The following is a 14,858-nucleotide window of genomic DNA, read 5'->3' on the forward strand; positions in this document are numbered from 1 at the left end:
TCACACAATGAGAGTGAAATGAGGTGCCTTTGAGATGCATGATGCTTGGTTTTTCAGTCTCCATCATACAATGCTTTACTTTCGCTCTTGAAGTTTTAAAGTTTTCGCTTGAAGTCGTGATTTGCGGTGCGAATGCAATCGTTTGTTCCCAGCGTGTGCCCAATAGTTTTGTCGCTATTAGATCGCATTTTATTCCGAACAACATCTTTGTTTTTTATAAGGGATTTATGATGTTAATGGTCGTTTGATTATTATGAGTAGGTGTTCGTTCTACTTGCCGAGAAAATGGGAGCTTTTGTTGTAATTCATTATTTTTTTTGTATTTTATTTAAATTCATTCTTACCCAATCAATCTGATGTTTTTTTAATGTTTTCAGATGGTGGCAAGATGAAGCGCTCGTGGTTATTGACTGTGTAAACCGTATTCCCGGTTCGGATCAGAATGAAATTCCGACTTTCATCACCTGAAAAAATACAACTGCAAGTACCGTAGTCGACGAGAAAGAAACTGCCTGCAAAAAGTTTTGTGGTAAACTTCGTGGATTGGAGTTGTTATTGAAAAATCGAATTTAACATAGAAATTTTTTAATTTTCCAAGAAATGATCAACTTACACAATTTCGGGAAGGAAATCTACGATTTTTGAACTTGTGAAACGTAGTTGAAAGTGGAGCTTCACACGCACGCCGCGTGAATTCAGTGTGCAGTGATAGTTTCTGTGTAATCATATTCAAATTGTCTAAAATAATAAATAAAGTGAGTGTTTAGTGCGCATCTAGTCACGTTCGCCGAACTCTAGTTCATTACTTGATCATTGAAATTATCCAATTTGTGCTGTACTAGGTTTCCCCTTGCTGCTCAAGACGCCTAGTCCTGCTTTGCTGATTTTGAGCTAATTCTAAATATCGATCGGCGTAGCTTGTTGGATTTAGTGTGAAGTTCACTTATAAATTCACTACTCCTGCACTTCTCGCATCCAAAAACCTACTCTGATCATCAGAACTATTCTCCCGAGTTTGGATATAACCTTTGCACAAGTTATTTCTATTCAAAAGACAAATTTTAAAAATTTAGGTAATTTATAAGTTAGGTCAGAAGTGTTGTGGTGGCAATCATGTCGCTGGTTATGAAGCTACTGGAGCCACTCCAGTTTGGGCATTTCTACCCCGAGTTTTGGTTCGTTCCCGCACTCATCGTCGCGTCTATCTGGCGGACCTACCTCATGAAGGACCCCACGCCACGCCTCGTCAACGAGAGAAACCCCCGCTCCGAGTACGACTTCGTCATCAGTGAGTCTTTAATTCCTTTATTTTAAGTCCTATTATGATGGAATTTTGCGATACTGTGTTCGACTTCGTCGTCAGTGAGTCTTTAATTCCTTTATTTGAAGTTCAATTATGATGAAATCTCGCGGTACGGTCTACGACTTCATCAGTGAGTCTTTAATTCCTTTATTTGAAGTCCTATTAAGCTGGAATTTCGCGACACGGTACGAGAGCCGAAAGGCGATGTCCCATCTTCTATTGTTTTCTTTTTACTGCCTATTCCTTGACGCATCCTGAAATTTTTTTCAAATTCATATGAAGTGAATTTCTTTCGTTTGCTTCGTTTTCTGATGAGTATTTACTTTGAAGTAAAAGTTTTATCATTTTGTTCTGTAACTTTATTTTATATTCTACCCATAGTTTAAGTGAAGTGTCTCGAACATAATTTTTCCGTATGCTCTTCTTACTGTTTTTTTTTCTGAAACAGTTTGTGTTGCACAGTTTCAGTCTGTGGGCAATTCTCACTGTACGTTGCATTCTCATCACTCGACTTCCGTACTCTAATATCAGATCTTTGAATCGCTTCGCTCCAGCTTTCTAAGACAATTTAATCTGCTAAAAGTTTTTTGGCATTGATTTCTGCAGCGTTAGGAACCTGTTGCGTTAAAGTGGCGCTGCCAGCGTCTCTTTAGTGTCTTGGTGCCGACACGTTGAGCTCACGACTAAGCGCTGATTCCTATTAGACTTTTTTTCCTCCGAACTCAAAATAAGCTTATGGTATCCTTTTTTTTATTAGTTCTACGTTCCTTGATATCAGGCTTGAACTTGGCGTCCGTTAAACGTAAAGATTGCTATAACTTTATTGGTTTTAATATATGTTTATGGCATTTGAGGCAACTGCCAAATTTGGTTGGCTTTTAAACATTTGGAAAAATAATTTAACTTTAGTTCTTAACATGAAGCATCCGGATGAATTTATCAGGTTTGTCAAAACCTGCCTGCGATTAGACCTCTACCATCCTATACGAAGTGCGTCTGGCAAAGCAGTCGAGCGTGCCGTTTCATTTTATGAACTCGGCATGCATGATCAATTCTTTCTTTCATGATTGTGCGAGTCATACAAGTTTCCAACTAGTTTCGATCGCCTGCGCATGCGGGTGCCAGCTCTGATGCGTCGGCCGCGGGACTGCAGTGCGTTTTCACTGAAAGATCTTGCTGGCCGAGTTCATTATGAGTCAGTCGTATCTGTATCGGCTGTGGTCCACGAAACTGATTTATAAAACTAGCTCATGAAGTTGATTTGCTGCTATAGTGGTTTAAAATTGAATTCACGTCTCTATAAATAGCAGTATCAGTATCAGTATCGACTGAGAAAAGTGTGTTATCTTAAAATTTGTCATGCGTGATTACCAAACACAATTACTGGTGTTTAGAGCAATTGTCCTGGTTGTACTGCTCGTACTCATGTTTATTGCATGCATCTTATACATAATATACTTCGCGTATCATTGACTTGCCATAATTTTTCATTGGAAATGCTGTAAGAAATTGCGTGCTGTGCACAGCGAAGTATTTATGTTGGACGAGCCTCGCCAGTCTTGACGATCGTTTCCGGCGTTTAGAGTTTTCGTTTTTTATTCCACTTGAATCTACACGAATATAGTCTATTATTTTCAATTCTTAACCCCTCACAATCTAGATCATTTTTTGTTCAGTTATACATTTTGTAGTGGGTGATTTCTTTTATGATTAATAGAATTAATTAAAAGAGTCCAGAAGTTGGTCATCGTGTTCAATTGGCGAAGCAAGGTGCATCTGCCGCGGGTAAGCGGGTCACAAGACCAACGAGTCATCCTCTATTTTGACGAGTCTTTGTTGTCGCTATCGCAAAAATGCATTATTTAGCTTGAATAGCTTAACGCTTCAACGCACCTTATGAATTACGCGCTTTAACTGCGCATATGCACCTGCTGTGCTTCAATACAAGCTAGGAGCTTTCCCTTTTTAAATTATTTCTTTTAGGCTAACTTCGAATACGAAATCTCGTTTAATATCAACTTGATTTATTGTAACCCCAATGCATTATCTAGTAATGAGTGTGGCACAAATGGCAGGTTTACTAACTTACCTTACTAAAGAATCGGCAATGTCGAGCCTATGGTAAAAGGTGCAGCTAATTGAAGCCGTGTTATAAGGCTGACCCCATAGGTATGCTGCATACTTACAACGTACGCGCACAGCTTACGTATGATGCATGCAACTTACCTCTTTTCTACGACAGAACAACAGAATAACCTCTTTTCTATGCACCCGTACCACGCATGTCTCAACCTATCTGTACCCGTCCCTTGCTAGAGTCTGCCTCATATACACTTCCTGCCTCATACACTTCCCACCAGCAAGAGTCTGCCTCGTATACACTCCTCACCAGCACGAGTCTGCCTCGTATACACCCGCCACCAGCACGCGTCTGCCTCCTATACACTCGCTACCAGCACGAGTCTGCCTCCTATACACCCGCCACCAGCACGAGTCTGCCTCCTATACACCCGCCACCAGCACGAGTCTGCCTCCTATAAACCCGCCACCAGCACGCGTCTGCCTCCTATACACTCGCCATCAGCATGAGTCTGCCTCGTATACACTTGCCACCAGCATGAGTCTGCCTCGTATACACTTGCCACCAGCATGAGTCTGCCTCGTATACACTTGCCACCAGCATGAGTCTGACCAGCATGAGTCTGTCTCGTATACACTTGCCACCAGCATGAGTCTGCCTCGTATACACTTGCCACCAGCATGAGTCTGTCTCGTATACACTTGCCGCCAGCACGAGTCTGGCTCGTATACACTCGCCACCAGCATGAGTCTGCCTCCTATACACTCGCCACCAGCAACAGTCTGCCTCCTATACACCCGCCACCAGCACGCGTCTGCCTCCTATACACTCGCCACCAGCACGAGTCTGCCTCATATACACTCGCCACCAGCAACAGTCTGCCTCCTATACACTCGCGTCCAGCAAGAGTCTGCCTCCTCAACACCCGCCCCAGCAAGAGTCTGCCTCCTCAACACCCGCCCCAGCTAGAGTCTGCCTCCTCAACACCCGCCCCAGCTAGAGTCTGCCTCCTCAACACCCGCCCCAGCTAGAGTCTGCCTCCTCAACTCCCGTGTCCAGCAAGAGTCTGCCTCATTGGAACCAAGAAATGACTGCAGTCTCACAAAACGCAGAGCACTGTAATTTTTATTCCCACTCGCACGACCGCGTGTTTCCAATTACGAAGCCCAAGCGTCGAAGAGAATCCGCCATCGAACTTGGTGATGGCTCTGCACTTTTCAGTTCGTGGGGTCAGCATTTCATGGGAAGGAATGCAGACGGACTTCGTATAATGCTTGACTTTCTGCCTCAGGCATACGCAATCAACCGTTTCATCCTCACGATATGGATGTAAAGGCGCGTCATGTAACAGTTTTCTTTTTACGAGCATCATTGATAGAATTTATTGCAGTTAGCGCCTCATTAGAGTCTCTCTGTGATTGCTGGCAGATCATTAAATTCCGTTTCATTTTCAGTTCGTTTCGGATTGCCGAGCAAGAATGAATTAATTTTGCCACGTTATAAGCCAAATTGTTGCGACACCAGTGTGATGGATTTTATTACCAATATAAGTTGAAATGTAATTATTCGAATAAGTTATGGGGAAAACTGTGTCGCATCTCGTAGCGTTTGAATGGCAGGAAGCAAATTATCTCGGCCACCTTCACTAGTGACATCTTCCTGCTCGACTCAATTGCCTTGTGTTATCCCAGCTTTTTTCCTGTCCAACGCTGAGTGTCATATATGCATGTTCTGCCTTGTCAACTGCGAAACTAATTAAAGAACAGACTCTCCAGCTATCAGCTGCCTCGCCCGTTAATGTATCTCAGTTCTATGGACTTGTCAACACCGATCAGCCCTTTATTTCTCGTTACTCAGTTTTACGGACTTGTTAACACCGATCACCGCTCGACTTTTTCAGTGAACCGCCGTGGATTCCGTGATTATTTGCGAAAGAAATCTCCCATCTCAATGTTAATTTTATTCATCGGAGGAACTCAGATGCCTCCTCACAAAATTCCGAATAGTATTGCTAAAAAATGTCTCTCATTGGCTCATGCTATTCTCAGAATCTAGCATTAATTTTTCGGTGTCAAGATAATTGTTTCGTCACAAAACGTTCATCAGTGCCTCGTTGTACTTTCTTATTTAAATATAATTGAAACAGTCTTTTACACGCGTGGAAACTCGTTACACCATTGGAAGCTTCATGTATTCACGAGCGCCTGGATCTACAATTCTACACCATTCCCACTATTCCTGAGATTACCCAAAAGCGTCTTTGGCGCTTGCAGTACGGGTGTTGTGGTCCGGCACCCGTGCCTAGTTGGGCGTGTGGTGCGGTCTACCATTCAAGCAGTTTTTAATTTATGGCTGCGGGATGCATGGTGCCGCAGGCTCGCTGGTTGTATTCTTCCTTTTCTTTGGCTCCACGTGCCATACCTCATATTCACTGACGGCATTTGCGACACGGAAATTATTCCATTGAAGAACGGGAACTGCATTGGAAAAGATGGCGTGATGAGGCTTCAAGCGCTGAAGAGCAGGGTACTGTATTAATAAGGATGACGATCAAAGGCTTCAAGTGGTGAAAAACTGAGCACTGTATTTGAAAGGATGGTATGTAATTGCTTCAGTGGAAGCAACATATGAAAACAACTATAGCGAATAGGGCACGGCAATGCTGAATGGATGAAACATTGGAGAACAACAGTACAGTCGAAGAGATACTTTAGCGAGATCAGTAACAATAATTTAGGGCAAGAATGGAAACTTGTCAGTAAAATTTTTACGTGGCAAATAACAATCCCGTCTTACTTTCTTTTAGTAGGGAGCAATCAGTCTTAGGCACAATTGCATTCCACAGTAAGGTAGTGAAAAACACAAGGAAAATGTCTATTAGGGTGTGAGGTGCAATTAGGTGTGATGAGTAAGTACTGTATGTTTGAGGAGCTGGTAGGTGTGATGCGTTTGGCTGTCCGGCACAATCAACTCTGGGTGTGAAAATTCCTCTCACGGCTATTGACGCACTCTAACCATTGATCAATAACTGCAAAGCTTCCGTAACACGCGTTATGCTAATGCTGCATGACTTGCCCTATTGCCAGGGCGCAGCACCCTGGGCTTACCTGCGATAGAACTGCTTGTTGTTCACAAGTGGCACCTGCTGATCTAGAGCACACGTCTTTGGATCTGGCGATGACCAGATAGAGGGCTTCGCGGAGAGCTGCAGACCAATTGAGTATTCTGGACAAGGAAAAATTGGCAATTGATTTTGTTAATGTAGATTTTATAATTAGTTTTAATTATAACACTAAAACGTAATCCAAGGTGTCAGTGGGGAGAATTTTCAAATGTCGGCGTTGTGTCCTGTTTTGTCAGTCGAAATTGTGGCTCGAACGTGAGTTGTGCGGTTTTGTGCTAGTCGAAGTTGAAGCTCTCGCTTGTGTTGTGCTGTTGTGTGCTAGTGCTAGTCAAACTTATGTAGCTCGCTCGTGATCGAGTTGACCGAGCATGTCGATGAGCCTGAAAAAAAAAACGTGACGAAATGTTAAGAGACACAAGGCGGCATTTTCAAAGTGCCTCTTTGTTTACTCCATTAAACGTTGATCGCTATTTAGGTCCCTTGTCTGTATTTTTTTCGGCCTAATTTCGTGCTCGAATAGGCGTCTGGGTTTACAGTTTACAACAACATGTAATCAGAAAGTAAGTATTTATCTACACGTGGCGACCTTTGCGAAATTTTCAACTTTGATAGTGCGCTTTCCCCGATAAGCCCTTACATTGAAGAGACTCGCTTGGTAGCAGGCGCGAGAGTAAGCAGGATTGAGGCTTGCGGATTTGAGTGCGTCAGAGCTAGTGAGCTTTCACTGAGGCTGCTACGGCCGGGCAAGCTGTGGAGGAAAGCTCCCAAGACCGCGACCGGTTTCATAATGCCGTGTTCCTGTGGAGATGCGCGCGACATTGCCGCGACTTTTTCCACGTATTTTTCGGCTGCCGCACTTGCATGCGTTTGTCTGCGGTTAACGCTTATCCGTTGTGCGTTATGCTGCTTCATGGGGCGGATTTACTGCAAAAACAAGAGAAGCGGCGAGGAAATTTTTCATTAATAGTGCGTTAGCGTGTTTTTTTTACATATTCTTGAGCTCACTTAAATCTTCAAAGAAACGTGCATGGTTTTTTCAGTTTAGAAACTCTATGTCCGACGCCAATTTTTGGGTACGAAGTTTAGAATAATTTGGTATTTTTGTGCCTTAATTGCTACCACTAATCCTGTGCGCGTGATCTAACCTGCAGTTCTCATTGTGGATGGTCAATATTGGTGCTTAAATCGAGTCTATGGCAGAAATTCTGCTAGTATGTATACAACTTTTCTGTACCAGGTGTGATCGCAGCATTTAGATCCGTTATGAAATGAGAACATGGAAAATTATTTAATGTCCTTACTTATTGTGCTTCAATGGAGTATGATGAATAAAGCAAAATTTCTTTTTCTACAGAAACATGATATTCTTTTTTTTTTTAATTTGAGAACAAATAAATGAACTGAAACTTGCTGTTTCCTGTTTTAGTTTAATACCCATTGAACGAGTGAGTACATGAGAATGTTCAGTCTCGGGTGTTATGTTTTGCAACCGGCATCTTGTCGCGTAACAAGAGTACAGTTAACTTATAGCCATTAGAGTGTGAAATTATTCTCTAAAACCTGTCGGATTCAAACTCGACGTTCGCAGCGTTTACGACCCATCGTGTCTTTCTAATTCCTTCTGAAGTGGAGGTCTTGATGGCAACTTTAAACGGCGACCCTTCATTTCAACAACTTTCTTCTTGCGAGAGCATTTGTCGTGCCTTTGTTGCTACTGCTGCTGCAGCATTGTCGCGTATCCTTGATGATCGTTTGCTGCTGACGTTTTTGTCAGTTCTGATTGTGGCATTGCTGTTTTAATTTTTTTACTGCAATCCTTGACGATCGTTCGTTCAATGCTATATTGATTGTTTATAATTGAAGCCGAGAGAAGAATTCGAGGAACTTGTTCTGCATTAACTGTAATGTCGTGACTGCAAAGTTATTTATTTGTGGTGACTTTAAAGTAAAAATGCGCATTACTGTCACCGCAAATATCAAAATTTGTTTTGTTCGTATATGCAGCTAGGCTCACTGACAAGGTGGCGGCGCCATTAACTCGTTGCTGCGGTCATGTTGCTGAATGTTGCCCAAGTGTATTAGCCCGAGTTTCTCTCAATCTGAATATTGCGGTGCTCGTGTTTTGGCAGGGCGGGGGCTTGATAGCTGATCCTGATGCATATTCGATTGCTGCCGAAAACCTCTAACGCTGACAATAATACGTCCTTCCCGCCGACTGATCCACTACACGTCCCTACCTCTGACTGATCCACTACACGTCCCTACCTCTGACTGATCCACTACACGTCTCTACACACGTCTCTACCTCTGACTGATCCACTACACGTCTCTACCTCTGACTGATCCACTACACGTCCCTACCTCTGACTGATCCACTACACGTCTCTACTTCTGACTGATCCACTACACGTCTCTACTTCTGACTGATCCACTACACGTCTCTACTTCTGACTGATCCACTACACGTCCCTACCTCTGACTAGTATCCTTAGTATCCTTAGTATTTGTTTGGGACATAGCAGTCCCAGGCCACGATGGATCGCGGCCTCTGATTAGACTGATCCACTGCACGTCCCTACCTCTGACTGATCCACTACACGTCTCTACCTCTGACTGATCCACATTACTTGCCTAATGCTGCATGCTGAGCGTGGCTTTCACTGACCTCGCTCATCTTGAGCGCGACTCTTCCAGCGAATATCGACCAGTATCCCTGCCTCTTTATTTATATATACTATACTATCCCTGCTATATTTATATACTATCCCTGCTATATTTATTTATATACTATCCCTACCTCTTTATTTAATCTTGGAAGGCCTTCAGGTGGCCGCTCGTTAGACAACCTAACCGCCAGTAAGCTGGCCAAAATTTAATTCCTTTTAAATGCGTCTGTCATTCATGGGTATTTATGCGTGTTTAGATACAGAAAGAAATCCAATTACATTTTTTAACTGCAAGCCTGTCCTGAAAGAAAATACAGAAAATATCCCGACTGTCCATTACTTTTAGCCTTATTTTCAACATTTTTAGTTTCTTTTTGGGTGTGGGAGTAAGCAGAGTATCAAATTTACCTTATTTTTGTAAAATTTCCCGATAACTTATCAAGTTTTCTACTTCTTCCAATGGAGTTTTGTGCTTATATTATGATATGATCTACCATCGATTCTGCAAGGTATTGTCGCTGCAGGTATTAGAACGTCTTGAAAGTATTGTAAATATAGCTGCAAACTTACAGGTCAGCAAAACATACGTATACCAGTAATCACTTTCGGTTCGAAAGTCGTCGGTCATTAGCGAACGACGTGGCTCAATGGCTTCTTGTAAAGTAAAGGCTAATTATTGTGGCGTGAGACGCACAGAACAACTTATACGACGGTTTAGGGACTAAATTATTCCTACTCATGAATGGAATTGAACGTAATTCTATCATTGTGACAGTTTCTGCGATATACAAGATTATATTCAGAAGACTGACTTTAATTTACTGACGAGTTTGCAACAGCGCGATTTGTTTCAGAAGCTTCTTTTGTGTTTAGCGTTTAGAATGCAGGAATTGCGAGGAACACAAAATCGATGTCAAAATGAGATGATATTTTGCTCACAGCTTACCTTAAACTGAGGTCGTTGGTGTCATACTTCAGCGATTGTTATTTTTATTATCAATTTAGTCGTCTATTGCTGATTGCCTCACAAGTTGGCGGTGGCCATCGGTCGAGTCATGCGATAATAGCTTGTGTGCACATCATGCGTATCGTCATGCATCGTACAATTATGCATAGCATGGATTTTTAGTTTAGTTTCTTATGTGCATTGTAGAATTGGTGCTCTTAACATCGTCATGGAGATTGATGATGAATGAGCTTAATTTAACCATAATCCTACGATAGCACAAGATAGATAATTCAGATCCACAATACGTAGTTTGAATGTTCTAATAGAAAGGTTTATGGTTCGCAGAATCTCGCTTCAATTGCATGTATCACATGAATTGGTAAAGTTTTTTCTTAATCGAAACAATTCATTGTAATATCAAATGTTCGACTATTTGAAGAGTAAGGGTCTTCAATAACTGCTCTACCGGGGTCTTCTGAATTTAGTGCTACCGAGCTTTAAATAAACCAGGACTTCGCTTACGGGCCACACGTACTGTCCGTACACACAAATGTCCCTCGTTTTCAGTTAAATTTAGTTGCGACTTTTTTTTAAATGGTTTTCCAATAGGGAAGTAATTGAAGTATTACTTCAGTGTTACTTCTTACAAAGATTCCGTAGAAGTAAATTGAAAAGTGAAGTTGAACGACGAGCTAGGCCCCATAGTTACATATAGCTTATTTAGCTGCGTTTAATGCTTTCATTGTACAGGGAATTTCCACGAATTGCGCGTTGTCCGAACTTTATAAATATTTACGATGATGTGAGGCTCACGAGGTGTCGTAAAGACGCCGAGGCAGTTTCGGGTGTGAACATTGAGGTTAACAGGCAGCAGTATAACCTGTCGGTAGATTAGGCTCTGCTTCGCTACCCGCCTGCTGATTGTTTGCAGTACGTGTGACAAGAGACGGTATGTCAAGAGGCCAGCCAATATTATGAATACGACGTGTCAACTGGCATGCGATGTTATAAATACGGCATTTCAACAGATTGATTTTGCCTGCGTTTTCTTTACTATAAAAACAGTGTTATTGTTTGAATATTAACAATTCAACTAAAAATGCAGTTCATACTTCATGCTCAGTAAATTTTATTATAATCGATACTCGTCTCTTGTATTGTCGACTGTCGCTGTTTCATGAACGTATTTTTATTTAATTTTTGTAGTATGCATTTAAAATTGTCAAGTTTCTTCTCCTTTTGCTTCAATCCCATCTCTTCCCGGTTAAGCTCGTTCGCCTCCTCAATGAGTTCCTCTCAGCTTTCAGTTTCGCCTTGTGCTGCGCTAGGGCGACCCGTGCTAATGCAACTGAAGATCCGGACATTACAGAGGAAGACGCCTGACTGACGTACGAGCGCGCATCTGACGCAGTACGTCACTGCCCGTGACGAGGATGTTATCGATGGTCTTCATAAATTCACTTATGTCTGTCAGAATGAGTTCGACCATCTCTTCTAAACGCTCCTGCCTGCAGTCAAAAATTAAATTTTAAATTAAATTCTCAAAGCAAAAAGACTGGACCGGGGAGGCAACAGTCGTTAATGACATCGCTAAGCATTTTTTGATCGGTAAATCGTCAGATAGGAGGTTCAGTTTACGTGACTGAAGTTGTCAAAATCGTCGTGAATCGATATCGAGGTTCTGTGAATGAATCCACTCTTAGTTTACTCAGGAATTCCGAGTGAACATTTACCCCCCAGTTATTTCTGCATGTGGGCCTTGACATTCTACACTATGTATTGTCTTCAGAAGATGTACTTTGCTGAAGAATGAAGCCAAGTTGGCCCATTTTAAGCAAGGGATGCAGCGAGATGCTGTCGCTTCTTCCGCCGCACAACTTATATGAATGAAACTCCTTTGTGTGTTCGTCTCGTATCGCAGCGTGCCGGCCGCACGATACGCTTCACTGCAGGTTAAATTTTCCGAATAGAAGGCGTTTTATGGCAGTCTCACGGTCTTGTATTCACTGGCCAGCTTTACTTAGCCTGGTTTTTAGGGTCAAGACTCAGTATGGGGGCGTGGGTGTCTGTTGCGTGCGGGAGGCAGGTCAGCCTGCCCTGCGTCGAGAAAGCACTCACTGAGTCCGCTCAGGACTATGAGCATGCTGCGTGGAATGCATGCTAAAATAGAAAGATGTGGCTGTTTTATCTGCTGTGTGGTTTTGGAATTTTTTGGCTCAATTCCAAAAAGGAATTCCTAGAAATTCCTGCAGTTATTCGCGTTTGAAACGAAGTTTGAAATTTTCACGTTCAAATTATTTGCTTTATTCATAACTTGTAAATAGCTTGTGGAAAAAGGGTGATTCTGCTGTATAGATTGGCCTCATTTTGTTAAAGAAATGTAGTGCTGTTCCTACACCAGCGACCATCCGTCATACATACACAGCAACACCATTCACTGTACCAACACCATGCAGCAACCCTTCACTGTACCACGCAGCAACCATTCACCGTACCAGCACCAGCAACCATCCATCCCACCAGCACCAGGTAACCGTTCGTTGGTCACTGCGACGCCAGTGGTTTTTACAGGGCAGATGAGCGAGGCACACGACCGTGAATGTCCACATAAAGTCTCGAGCTTTCTCGGCGAGGGGAGCAGTTTTTACCCGACAAGACGTCGTCTTTACCTCGCCAAACAAATGGTTTTTGCGTTGTGCTAGTGACACATTATATATTTATTCGCCCGGGACTACTGCGCTCGGGCCGCTTGGATGCTTGTCCTATCGACATGCCATGGCGTTACTGGCGGTTTGGCTACACATTTGTATCTGAGAGTGCATTGTTTGCGGGTGATTTTTGTGCATCCCATCGATATTTCGATGCAAAGGAATCACCCGCAAACTACGACTCTGAACCTCCTTGCGTTTACTGTCAAAGCTGCCTCCATGTATTCTGTTGCGAACGATCCTAGTACGCAAATAAATAATAAATTTATTCGCAAATTGAACGTTACCTTGAACGCCTTCTTGCTACAATAATGTCGAATTTTATAAGGAAACATCAACTCCTCCTGAACTTTATCCTGTTACCTTATTTAGTACATATTGGCTCATGTGCATACATTCATCAATTGATATTGGATAATATAACCAGATCATTGCTTATTCAAGAATAAACTTTTTTCTTGACGAAAAAATAGGCTGCCAGCAACTCGAATAGGAGCGAAGCGTCAGCCTGACTTTCTATTCGGACTTGATTAGAAAAGCGACCCAGCAGCTCACAGCCGCTAAATTCTGGGCTTGTCTTCTGTATAGGCGCGTCCTGAGTATTGAATGCGATTGACTTGCTAGAAACGGCCACAGCATGATGGAAAATATGTCAATGTTGAATGGTCCTACAAATATTATCAGTACACACTCCTCTCATGTAATGAAATTCGATCATTTATGTGGTTTTCATGCGCTTGAAAAATATTGAGGGGAAAGCCTGTTATCTATGACAAGATTACGTATTACTTTTCGTAAAGCTTATGAAAAACTTTATCTCAATCTGGGTGAAACATTTCTGCTCTGCGTCCGAGGGGCTTCACATTTCAAACTTTTTCCGCGATTTTCTCACTCGTTGAGTAATGACGCAATCAAAGCTCACTCGATGAGACATGACGTAGTGAAGGCTCTGTTTACGGGAAGGAATTTTAACTTGCGATTATACATCGCGGGACATTTTTCTCTGCATGAACTTTTTTTAGCGGCTGTCACGAAGAGACATGGCTGAGTCAAGACTAACTCGATGCGACATAATTCTCTGTCATGTAGTCTCACTGTATAAAGGCATAATACAGGAGAATGATGACCTAAGATCCCCCAAGCTCAGTGCTATCAGACTCGGTTTACGAGGATGGATTGTAACGTGCAGCTACACATCACCGGATATTTCTCTCCGTATGAACTTTATTAGCGAAACTCTGCGGCTGTCACTTCCACTACGCCGTACGAGGCGTCAAGCTTAGAAACTTCCTGCCGTCATTCTCGGTAGAAGCGTGGATGCTATGCATGTTCCACGATGCCTCGTATACGATGTCCTGAGCACGATGTCCCGTCCACGATGTCCCGTGTACGATGTCCCGTCCACGATGTCCCGTCCACGGTGTCCCGTCCACGATGTCCCGTCCACGATGTCCCGTGTACGATGTCCCGTCCACGATGTTCCGTCCACGATGTCCTGTCCACGATGTCCCGTCCACGATGTCCCGTCCACGATGTCCTGTCCACGATGTCTCGTCCACGATGCCCCGTCCACGATGTCCCGTCCGCGATGCGCTGTCCACGATGCCCAGTCCACAATGTCCCGTGCACGGAGTCTTGCTTGCGATGTTGGCGGCTTCATTGTCTTCGAGTACCAACAATAAATTTTGCTTCAGTGAAACTATCGATTATGCCAGGTACGAATAGCACTAGAGATCAGTTCCTATGGAGGTATGCAGTGATGATCACACCTATGGAGGTATGTCAGCTCTATCGTGCAGTGATGGGCAGACACCAATCACACCATGTCTGCCTGCCAGCCTCGGAGAGGATGATGCCCACTCTCCATTGTCACGTCTCAACTCACAGCGAAGTTCGTGCGCTTTTACTTCTTCATTGTCTGCCTTTTTCGTCTCTTTCTCATTGCTGAATTAATGACAACTTTTTTTGCAGTTGACGCGCCTAAGAGTTTTATATCAACACTATGGTTACGGTTCCAACTTACAGATA

The 14,858-nt window shown here is 43.0% G+C and overlaps 1 protein-coding gene across 2 annotated transcripts in view; it reads left to right on the forward strand.

Moving 5' to 3' along the window:
* Nucleotides 1-14,858, forward strand: part of LOC108674600 (glucose dehydrogenase [FAD, quinone]) — a 56,776-nt gene that overhangs the window by 9,041 nt on the left and 32,877 nt on the right. For both annotated transcript variants that reach the window (XM_047882252.1, XM_018162567.2), the window contains exon 2: nt 378-1,288. In XM_047882252.1, coding sequence (XP_047738208.1) covers nt 1,114-1,288 — 175 coding nt within the window. In that variant the 5' untranslated portion in view covers nt 378-1,113. The remainder of the gene's footprint in view (nt 1-377; nt 1,289-14,858) is intronic.

This window comes from Hyalella azteca, unplaced genomic scaffold (genome assembly GCF_000764305.2).
Source record: "Hyalella azteca isolate HAZT.00-mixed unplaced genomic scaffold, Hazt_2.0.2 contig10021, whole genome shotgun sequence".
In the NCBI taxonomy this organism is placed as follows: Eukaryota; Metazoa; Arthropoda; class Malacostraca; order Amphipoda; family Hyalellidae; genus Hyalella; species Hyalella azteca.